The sequence below is a fragment of the Microdochium trichocladiopsis genome (genome assembly GCF_020744255.1).
Source record: "Microdochium trichocladiopsis strain MPI-CAGE-CH-0230 chromosome Unknown B0I36scaffold_3, whole genome shotgun sequence".
NCBI classification, from domain to species: Eukaryota; Fungi; Ascomycota; class Sordariomycetes; order Xylariales; family Microdochiaceae; genus Microdochium; species Microdochium trichocladiopsis.
In genome coordinates this window covers 2,412,028-2,425,021 of record NW_025763546.1, presented here as the reverse complement: position 1 = coordinate 2,425,021, position 12,994 = coordinate 2,412,028, and the positions used below count along the sequence as shown (strand labels likewise).

At 57.6% G+C, this 12,994-nt stretch overlaps 5 protein-coding genes across 5 annotated transcripts; 4 read left to right on the top strand and 1 right to left on the bottom strand.

Annotated features, from left to right (window-relative positions):
- Positions 1 to 205: 205 nt before the first annotated feature.
- Positions 206 to 3,416, top strand: B0I36DRAFT_90922 (Indigoidine synthase A like protein-domain-containing protein). The gene is made up of 4 exons (XM_046163567.1): positions 206 to 952; positions 1,019 to 1,695; positions 1,769 to 2,065; positions 2,151 to 3,416. The coding sequence occupies exons 1-4, from the start codon at positions 545 to 547 to the stop codon at positions 3,154 to 3,156; spliced, it is 2,388 nt and encodes a 795-aa protein (XP_046015406.1). The 5' UTR covers positions 206 to 544; the 3' UTR covers positions 3,157 to 3,416.
- Positions 3,417 to 4,620: 1,204 nt separating this feature from the next.
- B0I36DRAFT_90892 (uncharacterized protein) lies at positions 4,621 to 6,894 on the top strand. The gene is made up of 2 exons (XM_046163566.1): positions 4,621 to 5,687; positions 5,756 to 6,894. Exons 1-2 carry the CDS (start codon positions 4,719 to 4,721, stop codon positions 6,779 to 6,781), a joined length of 1,995 nt encoding a protein of 664 aa, XP_046015405.1. The 5' UTR covers positions 4,621 to 4,718; the 3' UTR covers positions 6,782 to 6,894.
- Positions 6,895 to 7,038: 144 nt separating this feature from the next.
- B0I36DRAFT_360700 (sporulation protein SPS19) lies at positions 7,039 to 8,244 on the bottom strand (the record flags this gene model as incomplete). The annotated part of the gene is made up of 4 exons (XM_046158358.1): positions 7,039 to 7,675; positions 7,752 to 7,816; positions 7,918 to 8,111; positions 8,190 to 8,244. 4 exons carry the CDS (start codon positions 8,242 to 8,244, stop codon positions 7,039 to 7,041), a joined length of 951 nt encoding a protein of 316 aa, XP_046015404.1.
- A 1,477-nt stretch (positions 8,245 to 9,721) lies between these two features.
- B0I36DRAFT_318076 (uncharacterized protein) lies at positions 9,722 to 10,622 on the top strand. Its single transcript, XM_046153244.1, has 2 exons — positions 9,722 to 9,901; positions 9,985 to 10,622. The coding sequence occupies exons 1-2, from the start codon at positions 9,839 to 9,841 to the stop codon at positions 10,561 to 10,563; spliced, it is 642 nt and encodes a 213-aa protein (XP_046015403.1). The 5' UTR covers positions 9,722 to 9,838; the 3' UTR covers positions 10,564 to 10,622.
- Positions 10,623 to 11,587: 965 nt separating this feature from the next.
- On the top strand, positions 11,588 to 12,486 carry B0I36DRAFT_360698 (vesicle transport V-SNARE protein; the record flags this gene model as incomplete). The annotated part of the gene is made up of 3 exons (XM_046158357.1): positions 11,588 to 11,656; positions 11,765 to 11,878; positions 11,983 to 12,486. The coding sequence occupies 3 exons, from the start codon at positions 11,588 to 11,590 to the stop codon at positions 12,484 to 12,486; spliced, it is 687 nt and encodes a 228-aa protein (XP_046015402.1).
- Positions 12,487 to 12,994: the final 508 nt, after the last annotated feature.

The following is a 12,994-nucleotide window of genomic DNA, read 5'->3' as shown; positions in this document are numbered from 1 at the left end:
CTCCCTGGCCTCTATCCATTGTGGTCACTCCTGCTCTCAGACACTGGCAGCACAAAGCCAGCGCTCTCTCTCTTCTTCCTGGACCACGCCAAGAACATTTCCAACGATGGCGCTACGCCTCCCTATCTCGACCTGTCGACCGGGCTGTCCTCCGCTCTCCACCTCAATCTGAGCAGTAGTCTCGTATGGTTCCTGAGCTGAACGGAGCGGAGCGCCGGTCGCCGGCCGGCCCACTGCGACCAGGCGCGCTACTCTAGGCGCACACCGTGATCGGCCACCGGAGGACCCTGCCGACGATAACCACCCGCGACTTCCTTTTAACTCCCCCCGCCGGGTAGCAACCACCACTGTCGGCCTGCTCGACCTCGACACTGCCCTCCTTTCAATTCTTCAAATCAGTCGAAGTTGGTGCGATCTCACGGACATTGCCTGCCCGTTCGAGAGCTTGCTGCAAAGCGGCCTTCAAAGCAGAGCCAGAAGCAACTCTTTGCGACGCCCGTGCATAACTCGGGGCTCCCCGCCGACCACCAACGCAACAGCAACAATGTTCTCCAGGACACTTGCCTCGCGGTCGGCCTCGGTGGCCTTGACTCGCCGCGTCGCCCATACAAGGACCGCCGCGCGTCTGTCGGCAGCGAGGGCGTTCTCGACCCCTTCGTCTCCTGTATGGCAAGGCGGGCTCAAGGACCTTCTCTACGTGTCTGAAGAAGTCACCGATGCCATTGCCACCAACAAGCCTGTCGTCGCTCTCGAGTCCACCATCTACACCCACGGTGCTGTCGAGGACCTGGGTCTTGAGGAGATTGTCCGGGCCAACGGTGGTGTCCCCGCCGTGGTTGGCATTCTCGACGGTGTCCCGTCTGTGGGACTGTTGCCGCACGAGATCGATCGCATGTGTCAGGGTTCGGCAAAGAAGGTCTCCCGCAGGGATGTTGCCTTCATGGTCGGCAAGGTGAGCGCCATCTCGATGTGGGCCAACCAACTGGTGGTCGAGGCAGCTGGCTAACCAAGTCAACAGGGTCTCATGGGTGAGAAGATGAATGGTGGCACGACCATTTCTGGCACCATGTTGCTTGCACGCCTCGCGGGCATCCGGGTATTTGGCACAGGTGGTCTTGGTGGCGTGCACCGAGGCGGTCACAACAGCATGGACGTGTCCGCGGATCTTACAGAGCTCGGTCGGACTCGTGTGGCGGTCGTGTGCAGCGGCTCGAAGGGCTTCTTGGATATCCCAAGGACTCTGGAGTATCTTGAAACCCAGGGCGTCCCTGTGGCGACCTTCTCCGACAACGGGGCGCCCAAGGTTGACTTTCCCGCTTTCTGGGCGCGTGAGAGCGGCATCAACAGCCCCTCGGTCGTGTACAACGTACAGGAAGCTGCCGCCATGATCCTAGCCCAGGAGCGCCTCAGCATTGAGACGGGGCTTATTTTCGCTTCACCGATCCCTGAAGAGTACTCCATTCCCAGAGACGAGATGAACAGCATCATTGACCAAGCCGTCAGAGAGTCGAATGAGCAGGGCGCCCATGGAAACGAGAACACCCCATTCATCCTCAAGAGGATAAAAGAGCTCACAAATGGCCGCAGCGTGCCAGCCAACAAGGCACTTGTCCAGTCCAACGTCGATCGGGCAGCCAAGATTGCCACCGCTATTTCGCAGATGGTCTCCGGAGATATTGTACTACCTGTGAAGCAGTGAGCCTCAAATCAAGCATTTTGCGTCTTCAAGTCTTGTGTACAAACAGTGCCTAATGAATGTGCCGTCCAGGGTGAAGTCAACTAGCCAGAGACCTGTAGTACCGCCAAATGCCGCCGCAGTCCAACCAGAGGCATCACCTAAGCCCGCCCATGCCGATATCCTGGTCGCTGGTTCAGTGGCTGTAGATCTGAGTTGCGATTACACCAGTGGGAATGCAGACAGCTCGCCTGCACCAAACTTGCACACATCTAACCCGGCTCAAATCAGCCAGTCCATCGGCGGCGTCGGGCGCAATGTCGCTCTCGCAGCCCACAGGGCAAACAGTGAAAGCAGAGTCAAACTTTGCAGTCTGATCGGTGACGACTTGTAAGTCCTGCTGCGGATTTGGTCCGCAACCCTTTGAGCCTTGCGTTCATATTTCTGTCTGACCACGATTTGTTGTCGATATTAGAGCTGGCTCTACAGTCCTTACTTCACTCGAATCATGTGGTATGGACACTTCCTTGGTCAGACGACTAGACGGCCAGCAGCACCCAGGAAACAGGACCGCGCAATACGTCGCGGTCAACGATGCCAACAAGAACCTCGTCATGGCCATGGCAGACATGGGCATCTTCACGGCTCAATCCTTCCCGGCCCACTGGCACGAGATCATCTCGACAGAGTCACCGAAATGGCTCGTCGTCGATGCAAACTGGTCCGACATCGACATCCGCTCCTTCCTCACCGCCGCGAAGGACAACAAGACGACCGCACAAGTTGCCTTTGAGCCCGTTTCCCTCGAAAAGTCTACACGGTTGTTCTCCGGCACGAAATCGCTCGCGCCGCTCCGCGTCTTCCCCAACGCAAGCGTCCACCTAGCCTCGCCAAATCAGTACGAGCTCAAGGCGATGCACGACGCCGCCCAGGCCAATGACTACTTTGAGTCGCAAAAGTGGTGGGACGTGCTAGATGCCTTTGGCCTGCAGGGGGCGCGGGACAAGTTTGTCGCCCTGACGTCTGCCGAGATCACGGACACGGGCATCCCGCAGCAGATTGTCCGCCTGCTGCCGTACATCCCGACCATCATCACCAAGATGGGCAGCAAGGGCGCGCTGCTCGCCTCGGTGCTCCCGCGCGAGGACCCGAGGCTCTTCGACGCCGCGCACGAGCCGTACATATTGTCCCGAAGCAACAGCAGCCCCGAGCACTACACGCAGGTCGGCGGGCTGTACATGCGCATGTTCCCGACGGTGGAGACGGTGGCAGAGCAGGACGTTGTCAGCGTCAATGGCGTGGGGGACACTTTCCTCGGCGTGCTGGTCGCCGGGCTCGCACAGGGTGGCAAGGTCGAGGATCTGGTTGACGTTGCGCAGAAGGGTGCCGTGCTGACGCTCAAGAGTGCCGAGAGCGTGAGTCCGAAGCTTGGGGAGATTGAGAGAGAGCTGAGGTATCTGTCTTCATTGGGGAGGCGGTGATTTTGCTTGGCATGTGTCTGTTACGGATACGGTATGAAATAGTGGTGAGATTCTGATGCGAGGCTCTTCACTATATAACTCTTAGAAAGGGGGGGGGGGGCAATTGGCTCGATACCAAGCTGTTCCCATCTCCACGAACCTGGGAGCTGGAAGCTTGCGTGCCTGTCGATGGGGCAGTCGTTCCTTCGAGAATGGCTCTAGGACAAAGTCAGCCCACTAGCGTTTTGCGCAGCAAGTATGAGAAAAAAGTCGCATGTTCGACCTTGGGGAGTGCTATGGGATTCCACTTTCCAGCATGATCACTCCCCTCGTCCGAATACAGTAATGACCTGCAGGCACTGTTCCTGAGCTATCGAGATTACGCCAGAACAAGGGTTCTCGGGACGATGGAGTCGCACAATGTGCGGACACTAGGAGCATGAGAAAAGTGCGCACCACTGGAAGCCCCGCACCCGAAATAGCACTTGTTTTATTATTAACTATAAACGAGTTCCCATGAATAATCAAACCCTCGATCTCTCAGCCTCCTAGGGGTTTCATCCGCGCTTGACACTGGACGGACGAGGACACGCAGAGCCGTAAAAGATCCTGCCTAAGCGCCAGGTGCAAGGACGGGGACAGCATGGGGGACAATGTTGGTTTGTACACCACTCCTTGCTGTTCTGCACGCGCTAGTGTCGGCGGCATCAAGATTTGAAATCTCGCCAACACAGTCTATGGCCAGCATCAGAAAAGTAAAATGATGCCTGCGAGCACCAAGAGGCGATGGGGTCGACTGGGTAAGTATGTTGGGCTAAAAATAGCGGGAAAAGGGACCAGCCGCTGCGGGGGCCGGCCGGCTCCGCCACCTTGCCGGGGCTTATTCGAACAATTGATAACGCTTGCGAGCGTTGGCGCGCGTGGAACTGGGGGCGGGGCGTCGAGGGAGGGCTGCTCCTTCCTCTTACCGTACTAGCAGCTGCGCCACTGCCGCGTCAAAGGACATTTTAACATTTGTGTAGTCCGGTGTTGGCTGCTTTGTCCTTTTCGTGACCGGCTCTCTTCCCCAATTACAACCAAGGAACATGCGCCAGACGCGAAGGAGGCTGAGCGCGTCTTTGATCACCCCAGTCACAGCCGCCCTGTGCTGCACCGAGCCTTGTCTCTGGCATCCAGAGACAAGCCTTTGCCCAAGTGGGTAAATCACCCGGGTCTGAGCCTGTCGACTCGGAAAGAACTGCAGGGATGACAGGACGACAAGCAGCTTGCCAGGCCCCCGGGCATCGTACCCATGCCTCTCCAGCCCGACGACGTGCATAAGCGTCTCGTTGCGACTTCAGCTGGGCTTAACAATCGGCCCCAGCCTATCCCGCACGTTATAACCATGGTGCTTGCCTGCCTCCATGAGTCCCTTGCGAGCAAACAATGCTGCCTCCGTCATCTGCTGTCGGGGCTCCCCTCATCTTGGGACGTAGTTACGAGCAACGCCCACGCGTCGTTGCCTCTTGGCCACCTACACAATAACTTTGTTGAAAGGAAGGGTACCTCTCCATCACGGGACCAGCAACTCGCACACCGGCAGCATGGACACTCTCCGCCAGCTCGCGAGGCTGCCCAGCGACAAGTTCGCCGACGATACTCCCGACATCAAGACGCTCCAGTGCATCTCTGTCCGCAACTACAACAACGCCACCCGCGAGCGTGGCTGGTCAGTCACCGACCAGCTTCCCTGGAACGCCATCTCGAGCCTGAGCGCCCTCGAGACAGAGCCAGACGTCAGCGCGGCTCTGTCCCTTGTCAAGATCCCCCGTGACGACAACGAGGTGATTGGCGTGCCCGAGAGCACTTTCCAGGAAACCTTCAACGCCTGCCGGCTCGATCCGCGGTTCCTCCATCTCATCCGCAGCAACCGTTATGGGCTGCACTACGAGTCCTGGCAACGGAGGCATTGCTACTATATTGGCACCGTGCTCTACTCGCTCATGTGGGCATTCAACCCCAGAACCCGAATCACCAGGGCAATTCTGCTCCTGAGGGACAGCGGTAGCAGTCGCTCCTTTGCAGACTTTCAACGCATTCTCAATATGGAGAGCAACAGGTTGCACACTCCATTTGTCCTGTCCTGGGTTTCTCTGGTGCAGCTCAGCAACTGGGTCGACCTAGTCACATATTCGCAGCTCAGAGCAGTTCGCACCCTCGAAAACACCACCGGTCACGGGCCCTACGGTGGTAACCCCGTCACAACCAAGCTACGGCAGCAGCAAGAGAATATGGAGGAGCTCACCAAGGCATCCAGGAAGGTCGGCTCCGTGCTTGTCGACCTCGCCAATCAGTCCAGGCATGTCGCCATCGGCCTCAGCATAGCCTCTCATCTCATGTCGGCCATCAAGCTCGACAAGCTCGAGTCGTACACCATGGATCATACCAAGGACATGTTCCTCGAGCAGCTAGAGGCTTTTACCAGCGGTATCCCTTCAATCAAGCGCAGTCTGACAGACTCCAAAGAATACATCCTGTACATCCAAGAACGCTCGCGGAATCAGGCAACTGTGGTAAGTCTTGACAAACAGGACCATGAGCGCCGAGATGCGCCCGACTAAGAGTCTGACAAAGTCCGCAGATTACCTCCCTGTTGACACACGAGGATGCTCGCATCAGCATCAAGCTGGCACAAGCCAGCAAAGAGCTCGCAGAAGCCGCCAAAAAGGACAGCTCCGCCATGAAGACGATCGCCATCATGACGATGCTTTTCCTTCCCGGTACCTTCTTTGCCGCGCTCTGGGCAGTTCCCAGTCTAAAATGGGACCAGCCCGGTGTCATACAAGACAACTTCTGGATCTATTGGGTCTTTACAGTCCCGAGCACAATCATAATCTTCACGATATGGTTTGGCCTGCACCGTTGGCGGCACTCTCCGATGCCAGCGATTTCAACTTTATCCCCTTCGTCCTCATCGTTCGTGTCCTCAGTCTGGCCCAGAAAGAAAAAGTCTAGCAAGAAGAGTAAACTGAATGCGACTTGGACCACCGGCAGTGACTACCTGCCTCTTGCGATCGGCGGGACGAACCCTGCGTCCATATCTCTGCAGCATCTCAACGACGATTTGCCAGTGCCCACATCAGTGCCGATGCATGAGAACATGCGATACGCCCCTCAAACATCGGTCCCCTTCGAATATGTTGCAGACAGCCACCGGGAGCAGACATCGGTGCCTTTTATGGATCGGCAGAACGAGCGCGAGCCGACCTCTGCCACTTACACCAGTCCGTATCACAACGATCTGGCTGCAAATCAACCCCCGTGGGTTCAGGACAATTCGTCCAGGGCGGCTGAGGCGCAGTACTATGCCGCCCCATGGACCACGCCCGGATCAGGGGAATATGTGCCACAAGTATCTGCAGTGTCCGCTCCGCCTGTAGCAGCAACAGCTCCCCCAGCCCACTACACCGGGTCCAGCGACACCTATGCGGTCCGGGTTCCCCCTTACGCTGAGACAGCTCAGCCGTCGGCCGCAGGCAACCAGCGAATGGGCATCGATACGCAAGATTGGGCACAGCCATCACCGTTGTCACCGATCGCTGGAGCGCACAGTCAGGGTCAGCCGAACATTGCGCCATACCCACCGACGACGCCACGTTCTAGATGATCTACGCTACCCTGCCATCATCGTCGTCTTCTTATTCGGGTTTTATCGAATATGGAAAACTGCCTGTTTTGTCGGTTTTCATCATCCTCTAGTGCCATTTCAGCGAGGCGTTCGGACCACGGGAATACAGATGTCGCTTGTCTAGTATATGTATATTTGGAAATGTCAATAATAAACAATCCAGCATGCTTCCGTGCGAATGATTATGCAAGCTTCTCTCAACTCTTAACATTTCCCGCTCCCCGTGCCACCCCGCTCTATAGCTTCGGCTTCTCCTTGCGCCCAGTCTTGACGTGCGGCGAGAACTTGCCGTCGAGGAGGTAATCCGGATACTTCATGCCGACATCCAGCCCGACCCCGGAGTGGCTGGCCCGCCAGCCCGCGCCGTCGACGACGAGGATATTGCCATTGACGTAGTTGCCCGCGTCGCTGAACAGGTACACCGTCGCATCCGCAATGTCCCTGACCGTGCCCATGCGCCCCGAGGGGATCGCGCGGCCCATTTCCTTGGAGCTGATCTTGCTGCTGGCCAGCCTCTCCATGCCCTCTGTTCCCTCGATGCCGCCGGGTGTGACGACATTGGCCGTCACGCCAAAGGGCCCGTACTCGAGGGCCACGGAGACCATGATGTTGTCCACGCTCGACTTGGCGGCCATGACGTGCGCCTGCATGGGCGAGCCCGTGTAGTGGAACGCCGCGGAGACGGCGATTATCCGGCCTCCGGTCAGGCCGTCGGTGGAGGGGTTCGGGTTGCGCTTCGCGGACTCGACGAGGTACGGGATCGTGGCCTTGACGGTGTTGTAGGTGCCCATCACGTCGATCTCCATGACGGTGCGGAAGGCGTTGGAGGAGAGGCCGGCGATCGGGGCGACAAAGTTTCCTGCTGCGCCGGCGCTGTGAGGTAGAGCTTTTGTCAGCTGCGAGCGCGCCGAGAGAAAGGGAGAGTGGCAGTCGGGTTGGATGAGCTTACATGACAAAGTCGATGCCACCGAGCTCATCAGCGCATCGCTTGGCTGCGTCGACGAGAGCTTGAGGCTGTGGTGGGGGAGAATGAGCATCACACGTCAGCCGAAAAAGACTCGAAAACCTCGGAAGACTTTTGTCTCCATCTATCCAAACAAGGCAGAAGGACGTACATCGCGAACGTCGCAGCCGCCGATGCCAATGACCTTTGCGCCCGAGCGGGCCGTGGCAATGTCGGCGGCGACGCGCTCCGTCTTTTCGACGTTGCGGCCGATGATGGCGGCGTTGGCGCCGAGGGCGACGAGCGCGCGGGTCTGGGCGGAGCAGATGGAGCCGGCGCCGCCAGTCACAAAGGCGACTCGGCCAGCTGTTTGTCGAGAGGGTGGGCCTGCGTGTCAGTCATGGTGTTCTCGCGGTGTCGTAGGGAGAGTGACTCGTTGTTTACCAAAGATGCCATCCTTCCAGGTGCTGCTGAGGTATTCGGACCTGGGGACAGGCATGGTGACGTCGTTATACGCGGCGCTATGGGGCTGAGACAGCGATAAGTTGCCGATGGGGAGTTGGCCGCCTTGGTGATGTGTAGCACAGCAGGTTGAGCTTCTTGTGTCCCGCGGTGTGGTGGGAAGGAATGTTCTGCGAGGAAAGAGACGGGGGAAGTCTTGATGCTTAGGAAGTGCCGAGAAGTGGGCTTCGCCTTGGGGCAGGCAGAGCGAGTGCGAGAGGATGGGGAGGAGCAGCAGAAGCAGAAGCCTCGGCTCTGGGGCTGGCAGGGGTCGTTCGTCAGCCTTGGGTCAAGTCTGGGGTTGGGGTCGAGATCCACACTTGCACACTCTGCGGAATTGGCGCCGCAGTGCCTGTCTGCGAGGGAGCGATGCGGAACGAGACAATTGGGATGCAACTTGTCGGCGACTCCCGTGCACGGGCTCAGGATAGTCGGGGAGAAGTATGATGCCTATTTTACGCGTGTGGTGTTCCACAAGATGCATGCTTACATCAGACCACAATGGCTTCCTTGGGGAGACATTCAAGCCGTGGCTGTCATGATAATTTTCAAAACACATAGCACCACAAACTCTGAGAAAGAAAAAAAAAAAGGTGCCGCCAGCCAGCCGAATTGCCGTGCTTGTGTATCGTGAAGCCCAGAGAACTGCAATTGGCTGCAGGAGTCGTGAGAAAATATTGACACCAAAATGCCGTTTGGACGTGCCAACTATGGCGTGTGTCACAGTACGCGGGCGCCTAAAGTACACATACTCCAGCCAAGGTACTTCCTGGCACAGAGTCAGGGCGCACACACATTTCAACGTGGCAGGGTCAGCAGCGTCGCAGGCGAGCGCCTCCTCGTCGTGAGATGCCGCACCAAGACAGATGCAATATGCCTGCTTGTATAAGTATGGATTCTTGCTCGGCTCAGATATGGTCCACTGCTCCAGGTTTCGCGAGGGCGCCATTGTGGTACCTAGCGGCATCGATCAGATCTCTGATGGCAGGGATTGGGCGGAAGTGACAAGGTGTGGGTTGCTGGCGTCAAAGCGGCTGCTCAAAGGCTAAATTGAGTCAGTCAGTCAGTCGTGCTTGTGCTCGCTGCTGGAACGCTAGCAAGCAGTGCTGGTTTGCGGCGATGCGTCATCATCAAGTTGGTCCTCCCTCCCTCACAAAGTGCATCCATGGATACATGAATGTGTGGTCATGACATCCGTGGACACAACAAGCAGCGTGCACGGGTACCCGCGACATGTAATAATGCAACATTGAATGAACAAACAAAACGAGGCAGGCAAGCAAGCAAATCGCTGGCCGGCTGGAGAACGCCCAAGGTACCTCGTCTCGCAGATGCCTGACGTCGACGGTACCTTAAGTACTGTCCAGTACCTCCAACTAGCCCGGCCCCGGTCGCCCGAGCAAGCCTGACCCCGCCGCACGCCACCTCCAGCTCGCGCCCATCCATCCCCAACAGCTCCCTGTCCTCCCAGTCATCTGCCTAACCGGCAGCGTGACTTCACCTCACACGACTCAGCGACAGCACCAACTACTACTGCTTCTCGTGCTCGTGGCAGACATTCTCGCCCATCATCGTCGCCATCCTCAGCAGCCATGTCGTCCCGCAAGGTCTCCATCTGCAAGTTCGTGGGCACCGTCACCCTCGGTCTGATGACGGTACGCGCCATCACAGTTCATCCCCCAGCCCAGCATCAACCCGGGCACCACCATCGCTAATCCACATATGCATGATATCACAGGGCGCCTCTTACACGCTTACCACCCTCACCATTCCGTCCCTCCTCGAGCTTCCCTCCGCCTCGTCGGCCGCAAAGGCCTTGCGCTCGCTCTCGTCTACTGCCTCGGCCAACCTCAACATCCTCACCACTGTCTCCTGCTCCGCTTTCCTCCTCGCCTTTGGGCTCTCGCCTCGCGGCTTCAGGCATCCCTATCTCCTGTACACCTCCTTCTTCTGCCTCGGCGCCCGCATCGCCGACTTTGCCGCGCCGATGCTGCTGGGTTCGCCGTCGTCCAGCAACGCCGCTGCACAGAGGAGAGCTGCCGCCGCCCAGCTGCGCAAGGACAAGGCAGCCGCACGGCGTATGGAGCAGAGCTACGAGATGCTGGGCTCTGATGCCCACAGCGACGAGGGCAGCGCCAGCATCAGCGGCGAGGACTTGGAGGACGACGTCAATGGTGAGGAGGTGCGTGCCGAGGTCCAGGCCTTTGTCAACACGCAGCTGCTCCAGACCATCATTTCGGGCGTCGGCTTTGCGATGGCTGTGGTTGGGATCTGGGGTGATGGTGCGCCAGCCCAGGCTGTTGTCATTCAGATCTAGGAGTGGACCTTAGTCTCGTCGAGACGTCGAATCAATCACTAGACGCCACTCAACCCTTTGGGGGGGGGGGGGGGGGGGGGGGCTACAATAGGCCGCTACCTTCACGAATTGAACTCTTCTTAGGATATGCGCAGGATTTCAGGATGCTTTTATGGTGTAATACATGATGGATCGGGCTACTTCTTTTCTGGGGCTCATTGGAGTTTTGGGATTATCAATATTGCGGACATGGAGAGCTTGGGCAAAGGCCACGGGCTGAGACTAGCTCCATGAACTTGTGCCCTTCATGGCATTTGTGCTTGTGATCAATGTGCCGCCAATTTCCAGTTTTAGTACATAAATCTACACACACACAGATTTCCAAGATCGTTGCGCAAATTATTTTACGAAGAAGCCGATATATTTCTCAAATGTTGCGTGCAGTAAACACAGCAGTCACCACCAACCTGAGTGATCAGTATTGCGGTGGATGAAACTGAGCGCCGTAGTTAGTATATGTGCACAATTGCAGGTCTGCAGCCCACGAACTCAACTCAAGCTGCATGTAATTAAGCAGATGGGCTACTTGTATAAGTTACCTGGCAGCGTGCCAAGCGTAGTGACATCCAGCTGCCGCGCAATCCCTGCCCGTCGGCCTGTGACGTCTCGGAAGCCCTGCAGGGGTCCCGCGCAGCGTCTCTCCACAAGCAGCCGCCGGCGCCGCCTGAACGAGTTCGAGCTACAATCCCCACAGGCACCTGCCTCCCTTGCCTAGAACCGTCCGCCTCACATCATCACCAACCTTTGGAAGCGACAGGACAGTTCCCATACGACTGGCACGGCGACCACCACCACACTGCACGCCTTCGTCTGCGATAACCTCCTCACAAGACTCCTCCCTGCTCTCTGTAGCCGGCCCACGACCGACCGCCTCCTGACCAGATCAGGCCAGCTCTACAGGAGTTCGACTCCCACGAAGGACCTGACCGGAACAGCTGTTCGCACACTGCTACCACGGCGTCACCAGCTCCGAGAATCGCCGCAGATGGCGACGGCAACGGGCAACCAGGGCTGGGCCCAGCTACGGCAGCAGGCGCGCAGTCTTGAGTCTCAGGTGAGCACACATGGCGCCCTTCATAAAGGCTCCAGCTTGCTCGCTTAGCACAGACGATGGCCGAATGCTAAACAATGCACTTCTTCTCTTGCGGTGTCCCCTTTACAGACCGAGACTCTGTTCCACACATATTCACAATACGCGACCGTGTCGAATATACCACCCAAGCCGACGCGGGAAGAGCAAGAGACCGAGACAAAACTGGAGGAGATCTTAGAAAAGGTAGTCGAGGAAACCCACACCAGCACGACCGACCGGCCACATCTGCCAGCAAAGAGAGGACACTCAAGAGCTAACAACGGAACCACGATTTGTGCCTCGCGCAGCGTGACAACGTAGTAAACCAGCTCGGCCGGCTGCTCGACTCGGAAGCGTCCCTGACTTCGTCGGCGCTCAAGCAAAACAACCTGTCCCTGCTGCGCGAGAAGCTCGCAGAGCACCGGCGGGACTTGATCCGGCTGCGCTCGAACCTGGCCGACGCGCGCAACCGGGCGAACCTGCTGCACAACGTGCACGACGACATCAACACGTACCGCGCGCAGAACCCCGAGGCCGCCGAGGCCGAGTACATGCTCGAGGAGCGCAACCGCATCGACAACAGCCACAACATGGTCGACAGCGTGCTGAGCCAGGCGTACGTGACCAACGAGAGCTTCGCCCTGCAGCGCGAGACGCTGGCCAGCATCAACCGCCGCATCACCCTCGCCGCGAGCCAGGTGCCCGGCCTGAACACCCTGATTGGCAAGATCTCGGCCCGGAAGCGGAGGGACGGCATCATCATGGGCGGGTTCATTGCTTTCTGCTTCATCATATTCTTCTTCTTCATGTGAGGAAGGGGGAGGCATCGGTGGTGGGACTGCAAGGTGGGCAAACGGGCCAGGCTGTGGCAGCATGACCGATTCTTAGCCCATGTGCCACAGACGGACAGACAGGCAGACAAAGAGCACGCCTTCTAGTGAAAAAGCCGAGGAGGCCGACTACGCCGGTTCAGGCCGCACGAATACAGCAGCGACAGTCATCGCAAAGTCATTAGCAGGTGTCTTTCTCTCTGGTAGTCTCAGCGTCTATGGCACTCCGCTCCTCAGGCTGCAGGCTGGGAGCAGAACCATTGGGATATTTGGCGTTTTTCTGGCTGGGCATTCTGCATGTTTTGGTTAAAGCAAATCACGTACTTGACAACTTTATAATGTAACGCCATGACACTGGTGTATTTCGAATCCGGACATTTATAGGAGCTTTAGGGGCTATTTTGACACGATGTGGTATACAGTGATCTATCATGGCGTCTATAAGTACGTATTATTACAAGTCTGTTATACAAAGGTAGATCTCGAAGCA